The sequence below is a fragment of the Lonchura striata genome, chromosome 6, assembly GCF_046129695.1.
Source record: "Lonchura striata isolate bLonStr1 chromosome 6, bLonStr1.mat, whole genome shotgun sequence".
NCBI classification, from domain to species: Eukaryota; Metazoa; Chordata; class Aves; order Passeriformes; family Estrildidae; genus Lonchura; species Lonchura striata.
In genome coordinates, this window is record NC_134608.1 from 9916228 (window position 1) to 9939792 (window position 23565).

Here is a 23565-nt window from a genome sequence, read left to right on the forward strand (position 1 = left end):
AACCCACCTTTCCTCCTTGTTTTATCAGTTTTGGTGAAGATGTGCTTACACACTAGTATTCCAATTGGGACAAATCAACCTAGAACTAAAATTAATGTTTACTTGAGAAAAAGTGAAAATTTTCAGAGTTCAGAGACCAAGGTGGCCATTACTATAGAAGTTGTATATTACAAAATTAAATAGCACCTCTTTTTTTAAATAAGTGAATTAATTTATTCATATTTGTACATTAATTTGTATACAATTTCAGGTAGCATAACAGATTAACAAAAGCTAGTTACCGAAAAGAAAATACAAAACTAAAAATTATTCTGGAAGCTTATTACAGAAGTGAAGTTTCAAGGTCAAGTTCATGTAAGTCAAATTTGGTGGTATTTGGTGAAATATTTAGATGTTTAAAATTAAATGTTTAAAAAAACTCATGTGGTTTCTATAAAATCATATCTAAGGCAGATTTTTTTTGTACATTGATTTTAAACATTTGGATAGAGGGAAAAACCTGAGATCTATACCCAAAAGCTATTCTCTGCAGAAGAGACATACACATTTGTTTGCTTCTTGTAGCAAACAGTTTATATAATGGTTACTATAAAAGTTGTGCTGTACATTAGCTGTAGTGCAGGTCACTTTCATATTAAGTGCCAGTAAAGGCTTAACAAAATATACAAAGTCTTAAAAGGTGAGGCTGTTTTAAAGCATTAACTGTATACATATTGCACACTACCGTGAATACTCATGGTTCAAAAAAATAATCACATTGCATCTGCCAGTTCTTACATAATGAACCACACTGGAATGAGAGTCAAGAACAGCAAATATTGCCAGCTGTCAAATCAGCACAAAGTGAGAGGCAGGTCTGTGAAGGCTGGTGTCTGTGTGTGCTCTCAGGAGGCCACATCTGCAGTTCTCACTGGTCCCGAGACTCATAGAGAAGTTTTGTTGCCTAACAGAAAGGGAAAATGTCAGTGTTAACTGAAGTTTCACTTGCAGCCACTTTATCTGCTTCCTACCCCTCCAAAAACCTCCTTTAAATCCAGGGCTTTAAATGCTTCCTCTATTTTCTTCCATCTGAGGCATGTACTAGCATTCAGAAAGTGCTGAATGCGCTGGCATGGTGATAGGAAGTTTGGGCACACTGTGCTGAGCAGAGTAAAAGCTGGGCAGGGGAACCTGGGTAGTTCTAAAATGGCAATAAAGCAGTAAAGAGCCAGAAACCTGCCTGTACACATTATAAACTACAGTTCTGATCAGCAATGGATCAGGTGACTGATTTCAATGTGGCTTTGGTTTTTTCCCACCATAACTTTGGTTTAGGAAATATGAACCTTCCATTTCATTGCCCATGCAGGGCCTAGCACCAAAAAATTAAAAGTCTTCCACTTCCAAAAATAAACAACTTCTTTGCACCTTCATGAAGTAGTAAAAACAATTGGCTGAACTCAGGTTCAAATGAGTATTTCATAGTGCACATTCTTCAGCCAGTAACAAAATGCAAAAAATTTTAAAACCAAATTTTTAGCTTTTTTCATCTAATAACATGCATGCATTTCAGAGTGCATAAATTCTTCAGGTCTCTGAGCAGAAAGGTAAAGTCATGTTCATTTACACCCAGCCATAGCTTCTGTTTTCTAAGCAACAAGGCCCTGAAGTCCTTAATAAAAAAAATCATAGAAGTACTCCTAAGGCTGAGTGCTCTGTCTGGTGCTGCTAAACACCCTGTGTAAAGATTTTCTTCAGCCTTGTCTAAGCTTTGGCTGCTTTGCCTACCTTGTGCATAGCTGCAAGCCAGGCTGCTGACAGCTTCTTGTTAGAGCTGAAGTCTTCACCAGCAGTAAACTTCATCTGTGTCACCTCCTCCGACCCTGGTACCTTGTACTGCAGGATCATTCCTATGGCCCGAGTGTTGCCTCCTGAAAAAAAAAAAAATAACATCTGGAACAGCAGCAGGTGTTACCAACTAAGTAACACTTTACAGCTCATGAGTATGTTTGGAGAGATGTGCTCATTGCTCAGTTCAGAGCACAAGCAGCTGCTGGATCTCAGGAGCTCATGACCACAGCTTGTAGTGCCAGACAGTGGAACTTGCAGCCTCATATTGTTCCATTTTCTCTTCCAAGCACCAAGGCAGAACCTGCATCAGCCTTCAGATAAAGCCACACACCTGTAACACCCTCATGATTTATTATCACCATGGTAAGACATTAATACCACAGTTTCATAGGCTTAGGGTCCAATCAAGCTGATGGCAAACCAGGGTCCTGCTGGATACAGTCTGGCACAGCAGGCAGCAGTCCCTGCACACCAGGCAAAGTTTGGGAATGATGCTTACATAAGGCTAGAGAACAGCTGGCAACATAATTTACTTCCTGAAGGAAATTGCTGCCAAAGACTCTGGTCTGCCAAGAGCACAATAAGCAAGGTGTTTGTATCTCTCTTACTGAGGTTGCAGAGATGAAGATAAACCAAAGCAAAAATACAGACATTTAACAAGAACTTTTAGAATGACACATTACTGTCATTATTTCCTGCAGCAGAGGAGCATAAACTAAGCCCTAAGAACAGCACTAGCATACACAGGACACTTCTTACAAAGCTCTTTTTAGAAGTGTCTGCCTGAGAGGGCTCCTTAGAGGCTGTTACTGCAATATCTGAGGAGCCAAAACAAATCACAATCTAAGCCAAACTCAATCTAGTTAGTGCTGTTAGTGCACCTAACCCAATCAGAAGCCCACAGCAGGGTTTATAGAAGAACTGTTTTCTACTCTCCTAGGATAAATGGAAATTCAACTTCATCAATTGCTTCTCTGCACCTACTGATCAGAATAATGGCTTAATGGTCTACTGAAAGATAAACCAGTAGAAATCACACACCTACAGCCTTGACCAGTTTGCCCATTTCTGGCATTACTAAGACAGAATACACCTTGCATAACAAAGAGGCTTTTCTTTTAAAGTTGTGTAAAAGCAAGCCATTATTTAACAGTTTCAGTGCAAAGCCTTTCCAGACAGCACACAGGGAATATGTTCATTTCTAGTATGCCCAATTAAGCAGCCTGCTGAAGCAGGTGATCTGTAACATTGTGTACTACTGCAGATAGCATTTCTCATCTTCCCTTCTCCCAGCATGGACAACAGCACTTCGGTCTAAAGAGGGCTTTGAGTACTTTAGTTCTCCTCCAGAGTCTTACAAAACTCTTGGTTTATTAAACAGACCATATGGGAAGGAACAGATACATATCAGACTGGAACATAACTCAAGTTGAACAGCAATTATGGATCAAGCAAATAATCAGCACTGCAGAGAAGAGGTGAGGGGGTCAGGTCATGCTTGGGTGAGTCATGCTGAAAGGCACTGCAGATACCTTCAGTAACAGGCTGGCTCTCCAGAAGGCTGGTGTAAGTGTGAATATCTTTTTCTACCATCAAGAAGGAAAGCAGGCAGAAAAGAGATAAAGCAATCAGAAGAGTAGTGAACAAGGAATTACAGGAGCATTAAGTGACTCAGCAATACACCTGGTTGATTTAAATACCAAGGTAAGTTTATTCAAATTAACATGCTGTACTGACTGAATAATGCACAGATGGGCTGTGCAATTAGAAAAACCCAGCGGTGACAGAAGTGCTGATAAAGAACAATTATTGAAATTCCTGACCTTGTTTGTTCTCATTTCAGGCAATTCATATTCAGGTTCATCCTGAAATATTCTAAAATCTGATAAGAAATGGGGCAGTAAGTTGCTGCACTCCAGTTTAGATGTTACCAGTTTCATCTTGAATGAAATTATGAAAGGATAGTTGAACTGTTTGCTCCCCCTCCCCCATTTCATTCTGTTAACAATGTTTGTACCAGTCAAGGCAAAATCCCAGCTGGATTCTGAAATGGAAGCTACCAAAGACTAACAGTTCCACTCCTATGAGTTCTTAAATCAGTAAATATTTGTACATACCCAAGAGAACAGGTACAACCACCCTTACTCAGATTTATCAAGAGGCTCTCCCACATTAAGGCTGCAGGGGAACGTCTCAATCTTTAATGTTCCCCCAAATCCAGCAGCCACACGGGACAGGGTCTCACAGACTGTGCTCTATTCTGACAGCAGTTGTAACCAACACAGTTAGATACTGAATGAACTGTCTAGCTCAATAACTGTAGCTTCACTTTTTTTTTTCTTAATAGTTCATTTATATTAAAAGAAAAATTTACCTCCAGGAGTAAATCCCTCTGTAAGTATCTGAACAGTTGAAATCTGTATAATTTCAATTTCGTAATGGCTGTCTCCATCCAAAATCAAGTATCTACATAACAGAAGAAAAAGGGGTTTTGTCACTTTTTTCCTACAATATCAAGGCCAAATCAAAGGAAAAAAATTAAAACAATCTCTCAGTGACACTTCTTTTGTGTTCTTTGGGGTGAGGAGGGATAGAAATCAAGCAGAAAGTATTACGTTTCATTGAAATGTCACTATTCCAAGACATTCTGATCCACACTGTTAGTAAATTCAAACAAACATTCCATTATTGTTGGATCTACCCTTTCAGACCAATTACTCTGTCCAACATCCCCAGGGCATGTTACTCTCATATTTTTTAGGCTATTATGTAAGAATAGAGCTGTAAGTACAGCAGTGCTATAGTTTACAAGTGCAGTTTCTATCAGTCTTTCTCACCTCTGGTTGTTGGAAAGTCGACAAACCATGAGCTCAGATTTATCAGATGTTCCCAGAGTTACAAAGAATGTAGCACCTGGAAAGAAATGTTTCAGTACTCTAATACAGAATTCAAGAAGCAACATTCAAGTATCAGAGCAGCTAACTTACTAATACACTGAATTGAGTGAAATAAAAGAATAATTGAAATATTAAACTGATTAACATCAGCAAAACACTCACATATAAAAAGCTGATCTTTAATTAACATGTTCTGATTACAGGACCTTTCATACATGCTATGCAATTTCTCCCATGTGAGAAATTTCTCCCATGTGTAGAAATGCAGATAATATCCAAGAGGAATCTTTTAAAAGTTAGAAGATATTTTGAGGTGGCAAAGACAGGCAATTAAAGACCCTCTGTGACCACTGTAACACAAATTACCGTTTCTGTATTTAAAAAACCAATTTAATAGAAGGATGTGACCTTCAGTTCTATGCTCAAGAAACTGTAAAGACATCTCTTTTTCATTACTGAAGGCTGGCTCAGTCTTATTGTGAGGTCAGTGAACTTCAGCCTTCATGTTGAGTCTTCCCCTTCAAAACAGCTTTGGCAAGGGGAAAGTCACTGTTGCTACATTAGAGAAGTGACTCAGAGCTCCAAGCAGCCCTACACGCCCGACCCCTTTGCTTCCTCCATGCCTCATGCTCCCTGTATTACCTAATCCCAACACTGCTGGCCTGGGAAATGAAGAAAGTAACATCCAGCCCTGCCAAATGGTCTGCAATCCATCTCCATAACCTGAACTGTGCAGCCCTGCTGTTTCACCTCGTTACTTCTCAGTTCACAGAGGCTCACTGACCCCCAGCACAGACCCCATGCTGCTGAAGTGACAGAGGCAGCAGCACCAAGGCTGGAGAAGGACATTACAGCCACCATCACCACCTCTCCAACCACGATCTGTGGCTCTACAGCAAGTCAGGAACAACTTCAGAACATGAAAGCAAAAAGGACAAGCTTTAAAAAGTCTTCAGTTTAAAAGATGTGATTTAAAAACTCGTCTACGCCCTCATGGCAAAGCAGGATGTGCTCCAGGATGAACCCAGGATCATCCATGGCCATCACATATGGGGTTTAATTTAGCCATTATGCACACTGGCATCATGCTGAGAGATTATCAAAAAGGCACTGAAGGATCACAGACTACTTTAAAAACTGAAGTTTCAGCTTTCTAAATGTAATTGGAACATGAATTACTGTATTGCGTGAAGGTTTAAACCTATGGAAAGCTGAGTACTCATGATGATCAACCACAGCTATAGGCCATGGATAAGATCAAAGCTCTCAGATGAAGCTTGAAACAAGCACTGTATCTTGTTTGAAAATATTAAAATATTCTCTAAAGTATTTTTCATCCTTGTTTAATGTAACAGGAATATGGCTAAAAGACGCATTATTTCAAGGAAAATGCCAACTGCACACTCATCTGTTCTCACAGGTATTATAAAGTTGTCATTAATTAAATCACTTTTCCTAAAGACCAAGAAGTACAAACTGAGAGGTGTAAACATTGACTACAAAGTGCGAACCTCTCTCTAAATAAAAATCATGAACTGAAAAACAAGAGGCGTGACAAAGAAGAGACAAAACCACAGCTTGACAGCAGAAGTGGGTGCTTACCATTCATGAGCACTTTGAGCTGTTTGTCGTAGAACTCCGTCTCCTTCTGCGAGACCAGGGCGCACTCGGCACACTGGCGCACGGGGTCCACGAAGCACATGCGAGGCAGAGGCACTTTCTTACTGCAGCACTTGTCACAGAAACACTTCCCACACCTTCGGCAGTGATGCTAAGCACGAGAGAACATTGCCTTTACTTCTTTACAAAGGAAATTGATAGTTACTACAAGTTTCTCAGGTGTGAAATGTGCATGTTGAGGAACGGGTAGAAGAAATTAAATGCTACAGTGGCAGACAGAAATCTCTCAAGGTTGGATATAAAAGACTGAGTATAATATGAAAAACAGCACTCTAAGCCTTTGCTGGCACTCTGTAAAGATGCTTCTGGAGCAGAAAAGACAGGAAAGGGCTTCTCTGATGTCCAGTAAATCCTTCACCTCCCTGTCAATAAAAACCCATGAGAAGACTAGTTTCCAGTTCCCTTCCCACTTCTGACAAAAGAGCTTAGAGAACTTCAACTGAAGTTTCTATTCTTCTTCAAATGAAAATATTATTCTTCTCTTTTAAAACTTATTCTCAAGTTTCTCCCAAAGGAAAAATATAAGAATCTTCACACTTAGAACCTAAAGCTACTCCTTTGATAAAAGTATCAGGCAGCACAGCACAAATCCAGTGAAGTTGTGAAACCAGAACGAGTATTGCAGTTTCACAGCCCCTAAATCTGCAACCAGTGGCCTGTGCTCCAGATCACTGCCGGGGTGTGACAGTGCCAGCAGATCTTCCTGATGCAAGCTCTCATGACAGAACAAGTACTCCCAGGCAAGCAGGAACTCATCTGTGGCTCAAAGCAAGCCTGAAAGTTTGATATAAAGGAACTGATAACACTGTACTTTTGGTCAGTGCTAGGCCTTCCTTCCAAATGTTCTGCAAAATCCTCTGGAGTACCTATTTCCCAAGGCTACATCCAATTGCTTCCCACAGCTAACACAAGGGAAACCCAGCAGCTTGTCGTCTGGTATGAGTGTGTCTGGCTTAAAATTTCTCCTTCCCTCCCCCCCAAACAATTAAATTATAAAACATGAACTATGTCACCACACTACAAGTCACACTTTCACATTTTTCTTCACTTTTGTAAGCCTGTGCTAACAAATTGTCAATGTAATTATACAAGGGAATGATGTTCCCTCCTAAAAATCACTGCTAGCCTTCCTTGGGAGGGTACTTTGAGGAATTCTGCACGTCATATTCTGCACACCAGTATGCATTCCACAGTGACCTCTTACCATTAATAAACAGAATTTAATGTTTGTGTTTTCTCTTCATCCAGTGAGCCTAACTACATAGTTTACACTTTCTACTTTAATTGGAATTTCTCTCTTCCAAACTAAAGACAAATCCTGGTTTACTTTTCAAAATATGTCAATTTTAGTATTTTGCAACACTTACTGCTTCAAATTTCATTAATTTATCTTACCTTTCTAGTTATGAAGTCAAATTTTGTGTCACACTGCATACATCTTGGGCACTAGAAAACAGTACAAACTAAGATTAGTCTACAATTTTTTAAACCTTTAATTTTGCCAATATATATATGAAGAATGAGCTTTATATTATGCCCCATAAAGAAACACCTCCAACAAATTTCCATCCCTTATCTTTTCACCATGGATGGCTTTCATTTAATATTGATGTAGCAAAATAATGTCATCTCCATTTGCAAGACAAAAAAAAAAGCTGCCAAACTTCCCCCTGATGAATAGTGTATCCTGCCAGCAGGCAAAACTACATCTCAGAACTACTTACCATTCTTGATAATGTCTGTCTAGCCAGACAGTCTCATATTCCAGAGTCAACCTCTAAGCTGTCCTCACTTTACTCTACTACAAATGCTCTGCTGACTCACCAGAACATTGTTTACCCAATTTAATGCTCTCAAGACTCACACATTTTCGAAACATGCTAAGAGATATTTGGTTTTCTTCCAAGCCACCAAGACCTAATACTTATTCCATCTACAAAAAGTCACTTCCTGAAATATCTCTTTGCTAAAACAAACTTACACCCACACTCCTTTCAAAAAAAGGACAGAAAAAAATGGAAGGCGTTTCTCCCTTCCAACTTAGTAGAGTTTAAGGGGTGACAGTTGTGACTATGTTAACAACCAGAAGTGAACAGTGACTGTTGGACAATCAAAATTTTCTGTATAGAAAATAACCTACCAAAGGGTTGATACCCAACCCTTAAGTCAATGGATTTTCAACAAAACTTTACATATTTTTATCTACCATATCAAACACCAGTGTCTGAGGCTTATAACACAATTCTTCCTATATTTACTTGCAAATATTAATGCAAAATTATGCCTGACATCTATACTCAGGAGAACATGGTTAGATCCTGTACTAGATTTTATAACTCTAGAAGCCAAAACTCCTCAAACCAGACTATCTCAGACTACAGCAGAATGTCCTCTTAACCACATGCCCTAAGCTGAGCAGGTGCTATTTGCTAAGCACACAGTAATCACCCTTTGCCTTTAATTAACATATTTCAATACTTAACCTTTTTTCTTCTATAAATCCCCTCAGGCTACAACAGCTTCTATTCAGGGACTTTTGCTCCAGCAGATGGTCAATCACTGTCACAAGTTCAACAACTGCAGCCAAGAAAATACTACAGCAGCTAAATTATTAAGTGTCCAGAAATTGTTTGTGTCCTTTTGAAGTGTAAGCTTGTTAATAATTGACAATAGTTTATATGAAAGGTTCTGCTGTCTAAACAGACATTTAACACATTAGACAGTAATGGCAGTCACTGTAGTGGAACGTAAACACCTACTTGCAGAATTTGTTACAACAAGCTGTTTCCAAATCCCACACAGAAGAGCACTACAAGTGTTCCTGAATTGTTTTAACTAACACTGAACTGAGGCATCCAAACACATCTTTCCACAATGGCTGCAGAAAATGTTATCTCATCACTCACTGATAAGTAATGTCAGTGTGAAGCAATTTCAGTATACACCAGGTTTCACCTCTGTAACAAGTAGAACTCTACAGCTAATATCACATTTTCTTCTACCTCGTTTTAAATTTTGACATGTAGTTTAATAGCCTGCCTGGGAGCTTGGACCTGGCAATAATTTTGGTATGCCTGAACTTACCCGAGTTGCAATTAATTTTCTTAATGAAAATATCTGGGAGTTTTTTGGTTGGGCTTTGGTAGTGGCGGTGTTTTTTTAGTTTGCCTGGACTGGATTTTTAGGGAGGTTAAGGTTTGGTTTTTTTTATTTGGTTTTTGCCAAAATGAAGAAAGCACAAGTCACAAGCTAGAGGTGAAAGAAAAATCAAACCCAAACTCTTCTAAATACTGTTCTACATAGATTTCATACAGAATGCTATGCTAAACACAGAAGTAGTTTTTAGGAAGAAACAAAATTATCCATCTTCTTATTTAACACAAACTAAAGAAAAATATTTCTGAATTCCAGACCCACAATGATAGCCCTGCCTGATACTAACAGCAGTCCTAAATAAATCACAAGTCACAGCACACGGTAGCTGGCACTGCAAAATGGGATTTTCCCAGGAAAATGTTCTGACACAAGCAAGCTCAAGATACCTTTGAGGTATTTCTGCTTTAAGTAACCAGAACGGAGTGAACCATTTTCATAATGTCAACTTCTGCTTTGCCTGGGACAAGATATTTATTGAGAACATGTTGGAAGATGAATCCTTCCTATTCATCCACACACTGACATAATTAGAGAGCGACTAGCATTGATTTAAGTTTTATTGCTTGGAGGAATTTTATCACATTAATAGAGAACGAAGCACAATGTCCAAGTTACTTCTCATGTCTTCAAACAAAAAGATGTGAAGCAAGAAATTAAGTAAGAATTCATGTCAGAAGTAAATTAATTTTATGTGCAGTCAACCACCAATACCAATATCAGATTACTTCATCTAGAAAGAGGAAAATGCAGGAACATCCAACAGCTGTTGGATCTTGGCATTAATTTAAAAATACTGAGAGCTGGTTCATTGCAAACTTCTCATGGCTTTGCTCAAGTGTGATAACTTATTTCCACAATCCCACAGATCCAGCCAGAGGTGAGAATCCCATCGATGGATAGGAATCTATAGTTACACTTCAAGTGCTTTATTTGCATAAATAATAAGAGAGTGATTCAAGACGTGATGCATGGGAACACCTGGCTGAGCTCCTTAACACAGTGAACCTTTGCAATCAAGGAAGTTCAGGAAATTCCACCTGAGCACACCTGGCCAAAGCAGCTGAGGCCAGAGGGGGAAAAGGCAGGATGCAAACACAGGGCAGAGAGAGCTCAGAGCACTCTGACACTGCCCGAGCCTGGATTTTGCCACACAACCAGTGGCCCTCAGAGCCTGAGCCAAGAGAGGAGCCAGGAGAGCTCAGTCCCCTCCTGCAGTCCAGGGAACCCTTCCACCATATCTGTCAGCTCCTCTGCAGCACACGGTGTTCCCCAGCCATGGGAACATCTGGTACACAGCTGGATATCACAAGGTTTGGCCACCTCTGCAGGCAAACTGACACATTTTGCTCAATTTTCAATCCAATCTTTCCTTAACAGAAATATCATCAATTAAGCTCTGCTGGTGATTTACAAAGAAAATCTGAGTCAGACAAGGCACATTCAGAGACCAACACTTGAAGCTCTGTCCCGAGTTTAATGATGCTCAGCACAGACTTTCATAAATCCCTCTCAACTCATTACCTCTATTACAAATAAGATTACTTTAAAAAGTAAAGTTTTCAGTAGTCCTGCTTCAGCCTTGCATTTCAAATTCCTCACAGTTACTGATATTTTAAGACCGTATAAGCTTGTGATTAAGAAATTTTAAATTTACTTACTTTTCAATGCTGTATAAGCTGCACAAAACTACCAACTGCCATAATTCTTAGGTGGCCTTAATTTTAAAAAATAAGCTAGTTGACTCTTCTTGCATAAGAAGAATAAAGCTACTGGATTTTGTGAGTGTTACTGGCTGCATAGCAAATGCCAACAGATTTGAAAAGCCAGATCAGAATTTGCTAATACCACTCAAGGTCTTGTCTTGGAAACAGACACTTCATTTTTAATTACATCTGACATGGTAACAAGAGCAAACATTCTCAATTAATCCACTGCCTAGGTAACCCTGTCTCTTTACATTTAATTGTTCTTAACAAAAACATGGAATTTGTAAGCTTCCCTGCATATCACATACCTGCTTTATTTAAGGGAAAAGTTTGTAACATGCTTGGCAATTGTTAACCAAAGGGATGTCAGAACTCTTAACACACTTCCAGAAACCTAGTAAAATAAGTAACCACAAAATAACAATTAATAGTCTTAACCTTGCATTAATAAATGCATTTAAAATATTTAGCTCTACCACACTTCCTCTCAACAGCAAATATCACTGAGCACGTGCAGTCACAAACCAACACCCTCAGCCTATAAAAGTTGAATTTTAAGGAGAACAAATACCTACAATAGAACTGTAATATAAAATTTAAACCAACAACACACATCAGACTGGTGTATCTAAAATATACAGACTTAATTTTCTATATATATCTAACTAGTTTAAATAGATCCTACCACAATCCCCAAACAATCTTTAGCTGAATTAAGATGGTTGTACATATTAAAACTCCGTTAGGGGTACTTTGTTTTCCTTAATAAAACTGGTCTGCTATAATCACGTACTGCCGACGGGCTGAACTGCACTCAAAGGTCAGGGACAAAAGTAATTCCAATGGAAATGTTACACAAAGGAGATCCCCCGATGAGGCCGGTGTCAGCAATCGGGTTTCCAGGGGAGTGCACGGGAGGAGCAGAAGGGAAAACCTCTGCACAAGAAGCGCTGGGACCAGCGCAGCCCAGCCCCGCAAAGGACACTCCGCTGGACATTTCCCCGGCAGGTTTTAATGTGCAAGGAAGAGAGCGACTTGAGAAAATCCCCACAAGGTACTGCAGCAGATCGCTCTTTCAGAACGAGCTGAATGCTCACTTCCCAAAAAAGGGCTGCTTTGGGCAAACCATCAAGTGACTTTCAGCTCCCACCCTTAATAATCGATCAGCAGAGATTGGCCTGAGCTGAACACACTGTGCTGGCAGAGCGAGCCTCCAGAATCATTATTATTATTATTTTACACAGAACTTTTCTGCCTCAAGAGATACCAGACAGAGGGAAAAGTTTTTCTTCTTCCTTCCTAACCAAAGGAGGACTCCGTGTTCCCGTACTGAACAGACCAAGCACAAAGCACGTATCTGCCAAAGAACGCTCTGTTGGATGGGTCCCGGCTTAAATTCACGCTGGCTCCTCTAAAATAAATCTACATTCCGGGAACGCTTAAATGCACTGGCGTGTGTCCACACCACAGAACGCTGGCAATAAATAAATAAACAAACAATGGATTCTATGTTGTATGTGCATCTGGGTGCAGCGACTGGCAACAATTAACTCTCATCACGTGAAATTTAAAATATCACCGTCACATTGTTTACTTAGCGAGTATTTAAAAGCAAAGTTGACTAAAACAGACTGAATTGTTCAATGGCTGTTTAACACTGCGAACACTCACACCAGGAGCCAGAAGGGCTGTTCTAACTCAGCCTTATCGCTTCAATTTATCCGATTAGTTTTAAACCTACACGGCCTCCAGAACCACCTTTGTAAGCATTCAAAGTAATAATGCACAGTTCGCCACACTTCTAATCACCAATCGCTCGCGAATTCTCGCAACGGGGCCGCACGTAGAACGAGTGACAGCCCTACCCTTGCGTCCTTTAACCCATTAATCTAAGGGAAATACAAAAGCCAAAGGAAAGGGGAACGGAAAGCAGGGAAAGAGAAGCGCGGCGCCCCTGCCCCCGGCGGTACCTCCTTGTCGGGCACCCAGGGCGGCTCGTCGAGGCCGAAGGGGCTGCGGGCGGCGCGGTGCTCGGGCACCATGCGCAGCCCGCTCGGGGAGCGCACCAGCTTCTTCGCGTCGCCGCCCGACATCTTCCCCCGCGCGCCGCCGCCGCCGCGGGACGGCCGCCGCCGCCGCCCAATGGCCGCGCGGCGCTGCGTGATGGACAGGGAAGCCAACCAATGGGAAGCAGAGACTCTCCGGCCCCGCCCACACACTCGGACTTGTCAGCCAGTCCCGTGCACCTTGGCGTGCAAGTCCCGCCTCCTTCGTGCCCCGCAACCCGGAAGCGAAGGGCGCGGGCGCCACAGCCGCGTCCCCGAGTTGCAGGAAGCGGCACACCGAGCCGCGGGGCCTCGCGGCCACGAGGGGCGGCTCCGCAGAGAGCCCTCGGTCGGTGCCGCAGCGCCCGCCCGAGGCTCTGACCCGGCCCCGGGCTCTGACCGGGTCCCGCCGGTCCCGGTGGGAGCGGGCGGGGAGCGAGCGGCGCCCTGCCATTGGCTGTCCCGCCGGGGCAGTCACCGAAGGGAGCTTTGATTGGCTGTGGCGGGAGAGCTGCTCGCTGATTGGCTGCGCAGGCGGCGGGGAATTCGTGAGGGCCCTGTGGCGGCGCCGCGCTCTGTCCGTATGTCCGCCCGGGTATCCGTGGGTCCGTCCGTGTGTCCGGCTGTCCGTCCGTGTGTTCGTGTGTCCGGCTGTCCGCCCCTCGCTCCCCGGCCGGCTCCGGGCCCGTAGCACAGCCCTGGCTACACCGTGAGCCGCTCCCGGCGTTTCGTTCTCCCCTGGGCCTCATCCTCGGAGCGGCTCCCTGTGAGCGGAGAGTCCGCAATGGTTTGGAGCCTTTCAGTCAAGGGACGTTGTAATCATGATTCATTGCAGTAAGTTTCGGCTTCTAAACCTTCTCGGAATGTTGCTTTAAATGGGTGTTACTTAAAAGTAACTTGCCTCTCTTAGATTTATCCTGTTATTAGCACCCATCACAGCCTCTCCCCACATGCTGAAAAAGGGATTGTTCATAAAGTCATATATTCTCACATAACTCCTGGGTGTCTGCTGCAATCCTTCCTAAAGTTTGTCAGAATAATGCTAAGAACCTCTTCTAGGCAGCCATGCGGCTAAACTGTTGTGTTTCGGACCAAAGTATTAAATGAGCTGTTTAATGTCTTTACAAGAAACAAACAGATTTTAACGATTTCATATTAAATTGGCTTTTAGCTAATAAATGTATATTTGACTGTCCAATGCATGAATAATCCTGGGTCATCCTAACTTGCTCGCATGTGATTTTTTTTTCTATTTGAAAATGAAAGCCTTGTGTGAAGACTGACAGGGTAGGAATAAATGACTGTCCAACTTGCTTGTGAGCTGCAGTCCAGAGCAAAAGCACTGTGCAGAATTACAGGCAATTAACACTCCCAGTAGCTCTTAACTGCAGGATTATTGGTTGAATTCTTTAATAGGATAAATGTAAACAGCCAGCAGAGAAGACTTCTGCCAAAGGGTTAGAGAATAGCCAGGGTTGGAAGGGAGCTGTGGAGATCATCCAGCCCAACCCCCTGCCAAGGCAGGCTCACCTAAAGCAGTGACACAGGAACGAGTCCAGGTGGGTTTGGAATGCCTCCAGAGAGGAACACTCCATGGCCTTCCTGGGCAGCTGCTCCAGTGCTCTGCCACCCTCGGTGCAAGAGCTCTTCTTCATCTTGAGGTGAAGCTGAAGGGAGTTTGACACCATCCTCTTGGCACCCACCTCTGGGATTGTGATATGCATTGGTGAGATCCCCTCTCTGTCTTCTCATCAGGGAGATGCTGCAGACCCCTCAGCACCTCTGTGGCCTCTGCTGGGCCCTTTCCAGTAGCTCCTTGTTTTGTACTGGGGAGCCCAGAACTGAACACAGAACTCCAGATGTGGCTTCACTTAGGGCTGAGGAGAGGGGGAGGATCACCTCCCTCAGCCTGCTGGCCACACTCTTCCCATAGTACATTAATATCAATATATAAAATAATAATAGCAATAATTCTCATAATAGCATAATAAACCCAGAATAATTGATACTTCTCTAAGATAGGTGATAAATATATTGTTAAAAATAGGAAAAAAAACCTGAAAACTTTTGACACTGATTTATGCCTATTTTTTCTTCCCTGTGTCTGTGATAAAAGCCACTGTAATCACAGATAATTATGGGATGTGCTGCTCACTGCTGTGCTGTGTCAGGAGATGGACTGGGACCAGTTTGACTTGAACCCCAAAACAGTTGCTGCCCTGAAAAAAGGTAATTTAATTTGCCACTGTCTGTCACCACAGTGACATCCTTGACGTAATTGTGTGTTTGTGGGTATAAGCAGGCAGATGGACACTAACATTTTAGAACCATCATTAAGTGTTTCATGAAGAAGTTTTTTGATTAATTAAAAGTGTTGTGTTTTGGCCATGCTTCAATAATAAATTTCCAAACAATTTTACAGCTTGTGTTGGTACATTCCACATGAGTGTTGCCTGCCCACTGTACAAGAATGCAGCACAGATAAACCTCAAGTAAATGAGAATTACAAACTGGGAAAACTTTACTGTGTAAGACAGCCAAAAGTATTTATAAAAATTCCTCTTGTTTCAGCTGACATAAAATCAGTAAAAGAGATTTTAAACCTGTCTGGAGCAGACTTGCAGAGATTGATGAAGCTCCCTAGTGCAGACATCCAGTGCCTGCTGAAAACAGTCTCTCACACACTGAGGAGGAACAGCATGCTCACAGGTAATGCAGTCAGGGCATAAAAAGGCTTCTGTCTAAAGCTCAGAATAACTGTCACTGGGAGAAAATGGGGTTCTGGCTCCTTAATGACACAGAAATGTGACTTTGAAATGAGAATGGAATCACTTCCATTTACCCCCAGCTCCCCTGGGGGTAAATGGATGTGATTGTGATTGGGTGTCATTTTTCAGGATTAAGGCTGCTTGAAAAGGGACAAATGTTTCTCCAGTCTGAAGCACTTAGATACAGGAACAAAATATTTTCTTTTTCTTTCACAGTCTCTTCCCCTCTCTCACTATTCTTTTTTTGGACTAAGACTAGTTGAAAAATTCATATCATATATTAAAAGCCTTGTAAACTGATTTTTCATAAACACCTCATTCCAAATAAGAAAGACCTAATAGTTTCTCCTGTACAAATTCTTAATGACAACTCTGTATTTAAAATCTATTTTCTTGTGATTGCATGAGTCTTCAGGCTTCGACCAGATGCCTTCTGTGCTATTTTATACTCTGCTATAGCTTTCTATTTCCATAATGGCTGTGCTTGAAACTGCTGTCAAAATCCTTTCTGAGTGTAACTTTCCTCAGGGCATCTATTTTGTATCATTGTGTGCTGGAAAAATAATAAATAAAACTACCTTTTTCTTTTTTCTTTTCTTTTTTCTTTTTTTTTTTTTTTTTTAATAATTAAAAAACACTCCCAAACCCTGCAGCACTTCAGCTCTACCAAGATAAAGATAATTTCCCCTCCCAGCACCAGAGGCTGAGCCTGGGATGTTCACTGCTGGACAACTTGTTAAAAGGTGGCATTCCTTTAGTGGGAATCACAGAGCTTGCTGGGGAGAGTTCTGCTGGGAAGACTCAGATTGGTTTACAGCTGTGCCTGTGTGTGCAGTATCCTCACAAGTATGGTGGATTGGAGTCTGGTAAGTGCTGAACTGTAAACTTGGATTCCTTTCCCATTTCATGGAATAGACTGTGTCTTTAGGAACCTTATAAAGCAGGTGCACGTGTTCAGTGCATGTCCAACTTCAGTAGGAAGCCAGTTAGTGAGAGAGGTGTCTTTACAGAGAGAAAAGCTTGCTGTGCATGTCCTGCAGCACAGCATAACCTAATTCAGAATTACTCTTGGCTGTTGTTTGTCTGCCTGCCCCTCTGGGTTAAACTAAACACACTCTCAAACAATGTAAGAAAATTGTCATGAGAGCCCATTGACTAGTCAGGTAAGCACCTCAGCAGAATAGCTCAGCAGGTAAGTTTCTACAAACATCTTGGGTACATGGAATATATTCCCTAGCTGAGGTTTTCAAATTTCAAAGATTATTTGTTTTTATAACATTAATTGTACTGATTTACAGAGTAAAATAGATGGAAATGTAATTGAAGAAAAGTAATAGTGTTTTGTACCTGTGGTTTTCCTGGCTTTACCAAAGTATACAGGTTTATTCTTTAATTTGAGTATGTTTTTTTTACCCTTCTGTCATATTAATCTAACTCCTTTTTTTTTCTTTTTTATTATTGCTGCTGTAGAAAGGGAGGAAACCTGTGTCACTTCTGAGAATTCTGGTAGTCTGCCTTAGGTGTGTTTTGCCTGTGACCTTGCTGTTCCTTCCACACAGCACTGGCTTTATCTGGCAGCTCACTGGCTCCTTCTGGGGAAACTTACTAATTTCTTGAACTATATCCACCCACGTGGAAAAATCATCGACTGTACAAATTAAGATCTTGCTTAAAGAGCTCAAAAGGGCTGTGAGTAGCCCATGGTTTACATTCTATGATGCCATTAATCAGAGCAGAAGCAATTGTATTTTGTTCTGTTTCTTTGTGTGCTGCTGCTAACTGCTGCACATAGTTTGAATACAAATACATTTTTATCCATGCTTCAGCACTTCTTCCTGTTTGTGTTGAAATCAAGGAACAGAGGTAGAAAGGAAGGTGCCCAACTACTGGCACTCTTGTGTTGAGCCTCCCACGAAAAATACAGCAATTAAAGCTTAGGTTAAATGTGAGGAGTTTTAGCCTTTAGGAAACTTGAAGAGAACAGCAATGCTTAGAAACTCTCACAGAACTCTGCACTACCAGTAGAAAATTTTGCTACTGATTTAAAATTATGGTGCATTGTATTTTTTTACTCATTAGAAACTTCCCTTTTCATAAGTGGTGGTATTGAAATACATTTCTTTAAACAGTTACTTCATTAAATTTAGTGCTAGTCTTTTTTGTAATTCTCAGTGCATGGAGGTTGGCAGCAAAGAAATCCTGAAAGTAAACAAGGCCTCCTTTGCCTCCAGGATATCTTTCTGCTGTTGTTGGAATGTCAGTTGTGTTCAGTTGTGTTGGCTGAATTTATTTTATAGGCCCATATTCATAAGTAATATGTGAATATAATGGGACAAATTAAAATCCATATTGGAATATTGAATTAGAAAATAATGTTTGCTACTGATTCTTGGTAACAACCTGGTTTTTTGATGACAGATTATAATAATAGGAATAAAAATTTGTTCTTTTTGAGGTTGAGGGGTGTGGCAGCACATTTCTTTCTCTCTCAGGATTTTCATAGAGGTGCACAGAGAGAGAAAACAATTTCTATTTCTGCTCCTTGTTTTTTTCATGTGGAATGTGCTTGGAGAATTGTTTACCTGGGTGATTGCTTGATTGGATTTTGGTGAGATTGTTTGAGTCTGGTGGCCAATCCAATCCACCTGTGTCTGGACTCTCGAGGACAAGGTCACAAGTTATAAGTTAGTTAGAGATAAAGTTAGAACAAGTAGGTTTTGTAGTTTTTAGTATCTTCCTTTATATAGTATATTAATGTATTTTAACATAATTATAATAAAGAAATCATTCAGTCTTCTGAATTGAATCAGACATGCTCATCTCTTCCCATCAAGTTTGCCTGCATTTATAACAGAGGGGTTTTAATGGGTTTTATTCCTGTTTGGTTAATTTTTGGTGGTATTTTTTTGTCAACAACCAGCATAACAGATTTATTGGCCCGAATAACAGATTTGTTGAAATTGCTGATTTCTGTATGGGTGTTGTTGGACCTGTGACTGTGTTTTCAGTGTCCTGAATGTTGCAGTAACTCTGGATCAAAATACAAGTTTTTAATCAATGGAGTATCAATCTATCTAGAAATGCAAACCTGCATCTGGAAGAACCCTAGTGACTATGAAATCTGAAGAAATGGACATTCCACCCTTTTTAAGTAAGCCAAGGAGAGGACAAGTGACATCCTGCTTAAGGCAGGTCTGGCTTTCAGAAAGCAGACCTGTGAGCCCAGAATACATGGCAGAGAAATCCCTGTCTTTCAGCATTAAAGCAACATTGTGCAAAAGGCAGCCAGTTTAAGTAAGCATGGTAAGCATGGCCAGAATGTTTTACTTAGGAGCTGTTGTCTCAGGACAAGTTACCACAGGTTTTTTAGCATGAAATACACAGTGGTCTGTGAAGCAGGCAGACTGTGCAGTGTCACTCTGTGGGGTGGATAAAAGGTGATCCCCATACTCCTGATCCCCAAGGGCAGGTGATCAGGTACTCCACAGCTGTGCACACTGAGTGTCACCCAGTGGAGAGTACAAAATCCAGTTGTCCCAGCTGGTTCTGAAGAAAGGACCAGGCAACTGCAGGAAAGTCTCACTGATAGAACGTGGTTGCAAAATAACCAAACAAACATGAATTTCCAGGTCTGTATGTGTAGCTTTTAAATGTGTGTGGTGTAATTTGTGTGCTGTTAAGAAAACTGCATGTGTAAGAGCCCTGTGGTTTCCTTGGCTACAGGAGCTGTCTACATTTGTACAGAAGATGTGTTCCCAAGCAAACGTTTGCAGCAGCTCATAGATCAACAGCATAAGCTGCGTGCAGATGTTCCAGCTGAAATCATACAGAAGATCAGATTTGGAAACAGTATTTTTGTTGAGCAGGCAGCAGACCTGGTAAGTAGTAGCACAAAGAATGTTTCTAAAAGTCTTGATCAGTATGGATTTGAGGCAGTATTTTACTGTTAAGAGGTCATTAAGGGAAGAGCAGCACAGTTTGTAACTGGTTTGGAACACTTAATGATAGTCTCATGTCCTGAGTGTTTCAGTGAGGACCACTCCTTCCCCAGGCAGGCTGAGAAAGCTGTGGCTGTTCAGCCTGGAGAAGAAAAGGTTGTGTGGGGACCTCATAGGAACCTTCCAGTGTCTGAAGGGACTGCAGGGAAGCTGGAGAGGGACCCTCTGTCAGGCCACATAGACAGGGCAAGGGTACAAATTGAAAGAGGGGAAATTTAGATATAAGGAAGAAATTCTTTACTATGAGGGCGCTGAGATACTGGAAGAGGTTGCTCAGAGGAACTGTGGAGGAACTGTGGAGTGGATGCCCCATCCCTGACACTGTTTAAGGCCAGGCTGGATGTGGCTCTGAGCAACCTGGTGTGGTGGGAGATGTCCCTGCCCATGGCAGGGGGTTGGGACTGGATGATTTTGAAGGTCCATTCCAGCCCCTTAACCTTATATAATTCTATCAAAACAACAGTTTAGGAGTGTAGTACTACACCCTTGAGATTTATAAGTATCAGTAAAGTCAGAGCTGCAGATAAATGCAGGTTGCAGTTTTGTCTCTTCCATCTTCTCTCCAGTAAAACCACCAGATGTGGTTACTGGTGAAACTTAGAGATCCACCAGCTGCCTTCAAGATCTGAAACTCCCTGAGCTCGTGCTGCAGCAGTGACTGCTGTAGTTCAGTCTCTTGATGTCCCAGCAGGGTCCTTTGCCCTTTGTCACTGTCCCTGTGTGTGTGGCAGGACACCTTCCAGCAGTGCATCACGAGGAGGCTGTCCCTGCTGCTGGCTCGGGGCATGGTGCGCCTCGTGGTCATCGACTCCATGGCCGCCCTGTTCCGCGGCGAGTTCGGCCCTGCCGAGGCTGCTCTCAGGGCTCGCTACCTGCAGACCTTTGGGGCACAGCTGCACAGCTTGAGCACCAGGTTCAGGACTCCCATCGTGTGCATTAACCAGGTATGGTATCTCATTGCTTCTTATTCTGTAGGGACTGTTTAACGGCTGGAGTAAATTAATTCTGTGTAAATGCAGATTTCATGGTGATGTGTGTATTTACCACTGTCAGCTGACTATTAATGACTGATGGAAACTGAAGCTTCCTTAAACTGATGTCTTTTAATAAATGTTAACTACTCAAAGTTTATTATTTAAGCTTTTGTAGGCTGTTAATGAAAGTTGTCCACTAAAGCTAACAGAAATAGGTATGTATAGCAACTGCACAGAGCATCAAAGCAATAACAGAATTCTTTCTTACCACTGTCTTCAAATACCATTGTCAGGAGGATTGCTCTGGGAGCTCTGCAGGCAGTTATATTCCAGGTGACAATGAAACCCCAGGGGCTTTGCTGTTTCTGTGGAACTCAGCACTTTTGTGTAACTGCTGAGATTACCGAAGCACTAAAGTGCATGCACTGACTTGGGCTGCATCAAAACAAGGCCACAATGATACTGGTCACAAAGAGTGTTTTTTTGAGAAAACAAGGCAAGACACTGCTCTTAGTCCACTCATAAATTGAAGGAGGATCTGAATGCCAGAGATGAAGCATTCACACTCCAACGTGGCCTTGGGAAGGGTTAAGTCACTGTGCAGGCAGGCCACTGAGAAACTTCAAAGGTAGTGAAATCATTGAGAACAGGGCACTTTTGGGAGATCTGGGCTTTTGTACTTTTTATCTCCAGTTACAGCATTGGAACAGTTTTGTCAATGTGGGGGGTTGGTTTGTGGTTTGGGTTTATTTTTTAATAAGGCATCTAGTAGTTGTTTAATTAATGTAAGCTGTAGTTTGCTAAGTAGTTCTAACACAGTAAACTCAGCTTGTGATTCCCAAATCCATTTTAGTTTGCCTTGAAAGGATGTTTTCTAACTTGCCTTAATATATGCTCGGATAACTTGGATTTTCTTGCCTTGGTTCCCCTTCCTGCCCTCCTGCTTGCTGAATACAAACCCAGAACCCCAGGTCAGCTGCAAACCTGTTTTTGTGCTTCAGGTGACGGATGTGGTGAGTGAGTCGGAAGCTGCTCAGTGCAGTTGTAGGTGAGTCACCCACACAGTGACAATGTCAAACACAGCAATTCTGAACCACTCTTTATCACTCCAGGGTAAGCTACAAGATCATGTGAGGAGCACTGGGGCATTTACCCAGCAATGCTGGATTTGCTGGAGATCAGCACTAGCTCATGCTCTAAGGGGAAGAAACTGGCCTATACATTTACCTCATAATTCCTAATCACATGTTAGCAGGAAAAATTCCCTGGGGTTAATGGCTTGAGTACCTGCTGACACAAGAGTATTTTTGCATCTTGTCTTGTCTTTGATGTAACTGCATGCACCTTCTGTCTGCTCAAAAAATATAGCAACCAAACCCTAGCAGCTAGTTTTGTTAGTGAGCTAAGAAAACATGCAAAACAGCATCTTCTGACACCAAGATATTAACAGGATTCAAATGTATATATTTGTTGTTTGAATCCTAACTATATCCTTGATTTACTACATAAGTTGGGTGCTACATAAATGGGTGTCTGTGAAAAGTTCACTGTGTCCTTCAGATTCTGGAATTGACACAGAACAAGGATAAGGTTCAATTATCATTTTTGCCTGGTTATCTTGTATTTCTTTTACTGGAGAAATCACACTTTTTCCAGAAAAAAATTGTTTTAAACCTTGAGTTAAAAGTCGCATATATGCAGTGTTCTGTTTACCATGCATTTCTAAATATACTTGTAAATGGAATCCAAGGCCAACAGTTACACACTTCAAATATTAGAAGTTCAGCTATTTTGTCTTGTGGTTTTCCTGTTGCAAGAGAGGCCTGTGCAGGTGGAGGTAGGTATTCCCCCTAGCCGTAGTTGAAAGAATGACAGCTGTTCTCTACAGAAGCACTTCTCCAGCTGTTTCCTTGCCACGAGGATAACCGAAGTTTTGTGAATAAACCCTGTCACCTCTGTCTTCAAAGACCCATAGATTTCAATATATGTGAGAAACAATAAATGCCTTCTAGTGCAGTTTTGTTACAACAGAAGGTATTTCATATGAAATCATGCATGCAGAAATGTGTCACACTTCCCTTACAGGGTAGTGGGTAGCAGAGTCACTCCAGCACTTGGAATAACCTGGTCCAATCAGCTGCTGATGAGACTGATGGTCAGGCGGGTCTCCCTGCCCGGACACTCACCTGGAACCGCGTCACACTGCGCTGGAAGCAGGAGGACTTTAAGTGTTGTTTTTGCTCCTCATCTCCCTCCATCCTTTTGCTACTATACAGTACAGTTGGAAGGTGTAAAAGGAACAAAGTAGCACTTTCGCATAGTAAAGTGTCATGCTCCAAAAATGTATCAGGACTGCTTCAGGAAGAATGACCAGTGAAATGCAATTCTTCCTGGATGAGAGAAATTGCAGGTGAAGTACACGAACAATGGTATGGCTACATTTAGCCTTGTCTGCATTGTGAAAGATGGATCTTTTTACACTTGGATATTCAGCTTTTCCTTGTCAGATGA

The 23565-nt window shown here is 41.7% G+C and overlaps 2 protein-coding genes across 3 annotated transcripts; one reads left to right on the forward strand and one right to left on the reverse strand.

The window, feature by feature from the left end:
* Positions 1 to 189: 189 nt before the first annotated feature.
* ZFYVE21 (zinc finger FYVE-type containing 21) lies at positions 190 to 13395 on the reverse strand. 2 transcript variants are annotated; one of them, XM_021528910.3, is made up of 8 exons: positions 13240 to 13395; positions 7803 to 7853; positions 6330 to 6498; positions 4668 to 4743; positions 4205 to 4296; positions 3363 to 3416; positions 1768 to 1910; positions 190 to 943 (listed from the first exon to the last, which is right to left on the reverse strand). In XM_021528910.3, the coding sequence occupies exons 1-8, from the start codon at positions 13360 to 13362 to the stop codon at positions 908 to 910; spliced, it is 744 nt and encodes a 247-aa protein (XP_021384585.1). In that variant the 5' UTR covers positions 13363 to 13395; the 3' UTR covers positions 190 to 907. The 2 variants fall into 2 exon arrangements, with proteins under 2 accessions (XP_021384585.1, XP_021384586.1); XM_021528911.3 differs by lacking the exon at positions 3363 to 3416.
* A 613-nt stretch (positions 13396 to 14008) lies between these two features.
* Positions 14009 to 23425, forward strand: XRCC3 (X-ray repair cross complementing 3). The gene is made up of 8 exons (XM_021528903.3): positions 14009 to 14148; positions 15431 to 15543; positions 15886 to 16023; positions 16736 to 16948; positions 19806 to 19960; positions 20812 to 21024; positions 22056 to 22102; positions 23140 to 23425. The coding sequence occupies exons 2-8, from the start codon at positions 15489 to 15491 to the stop codon at positions 23360 to 23362; spliced, it is 1044 nt and encodes a 347-aa protein (XP_021384578.2). The 5' UTR covers positions 14009 to 14148; positions 15431 to 15488; the 3' UTR covers positions 23363 to 23425.
* The last annotated feature ends 140 nt before the right edge of the window (positions 23426 to 23565 follow it).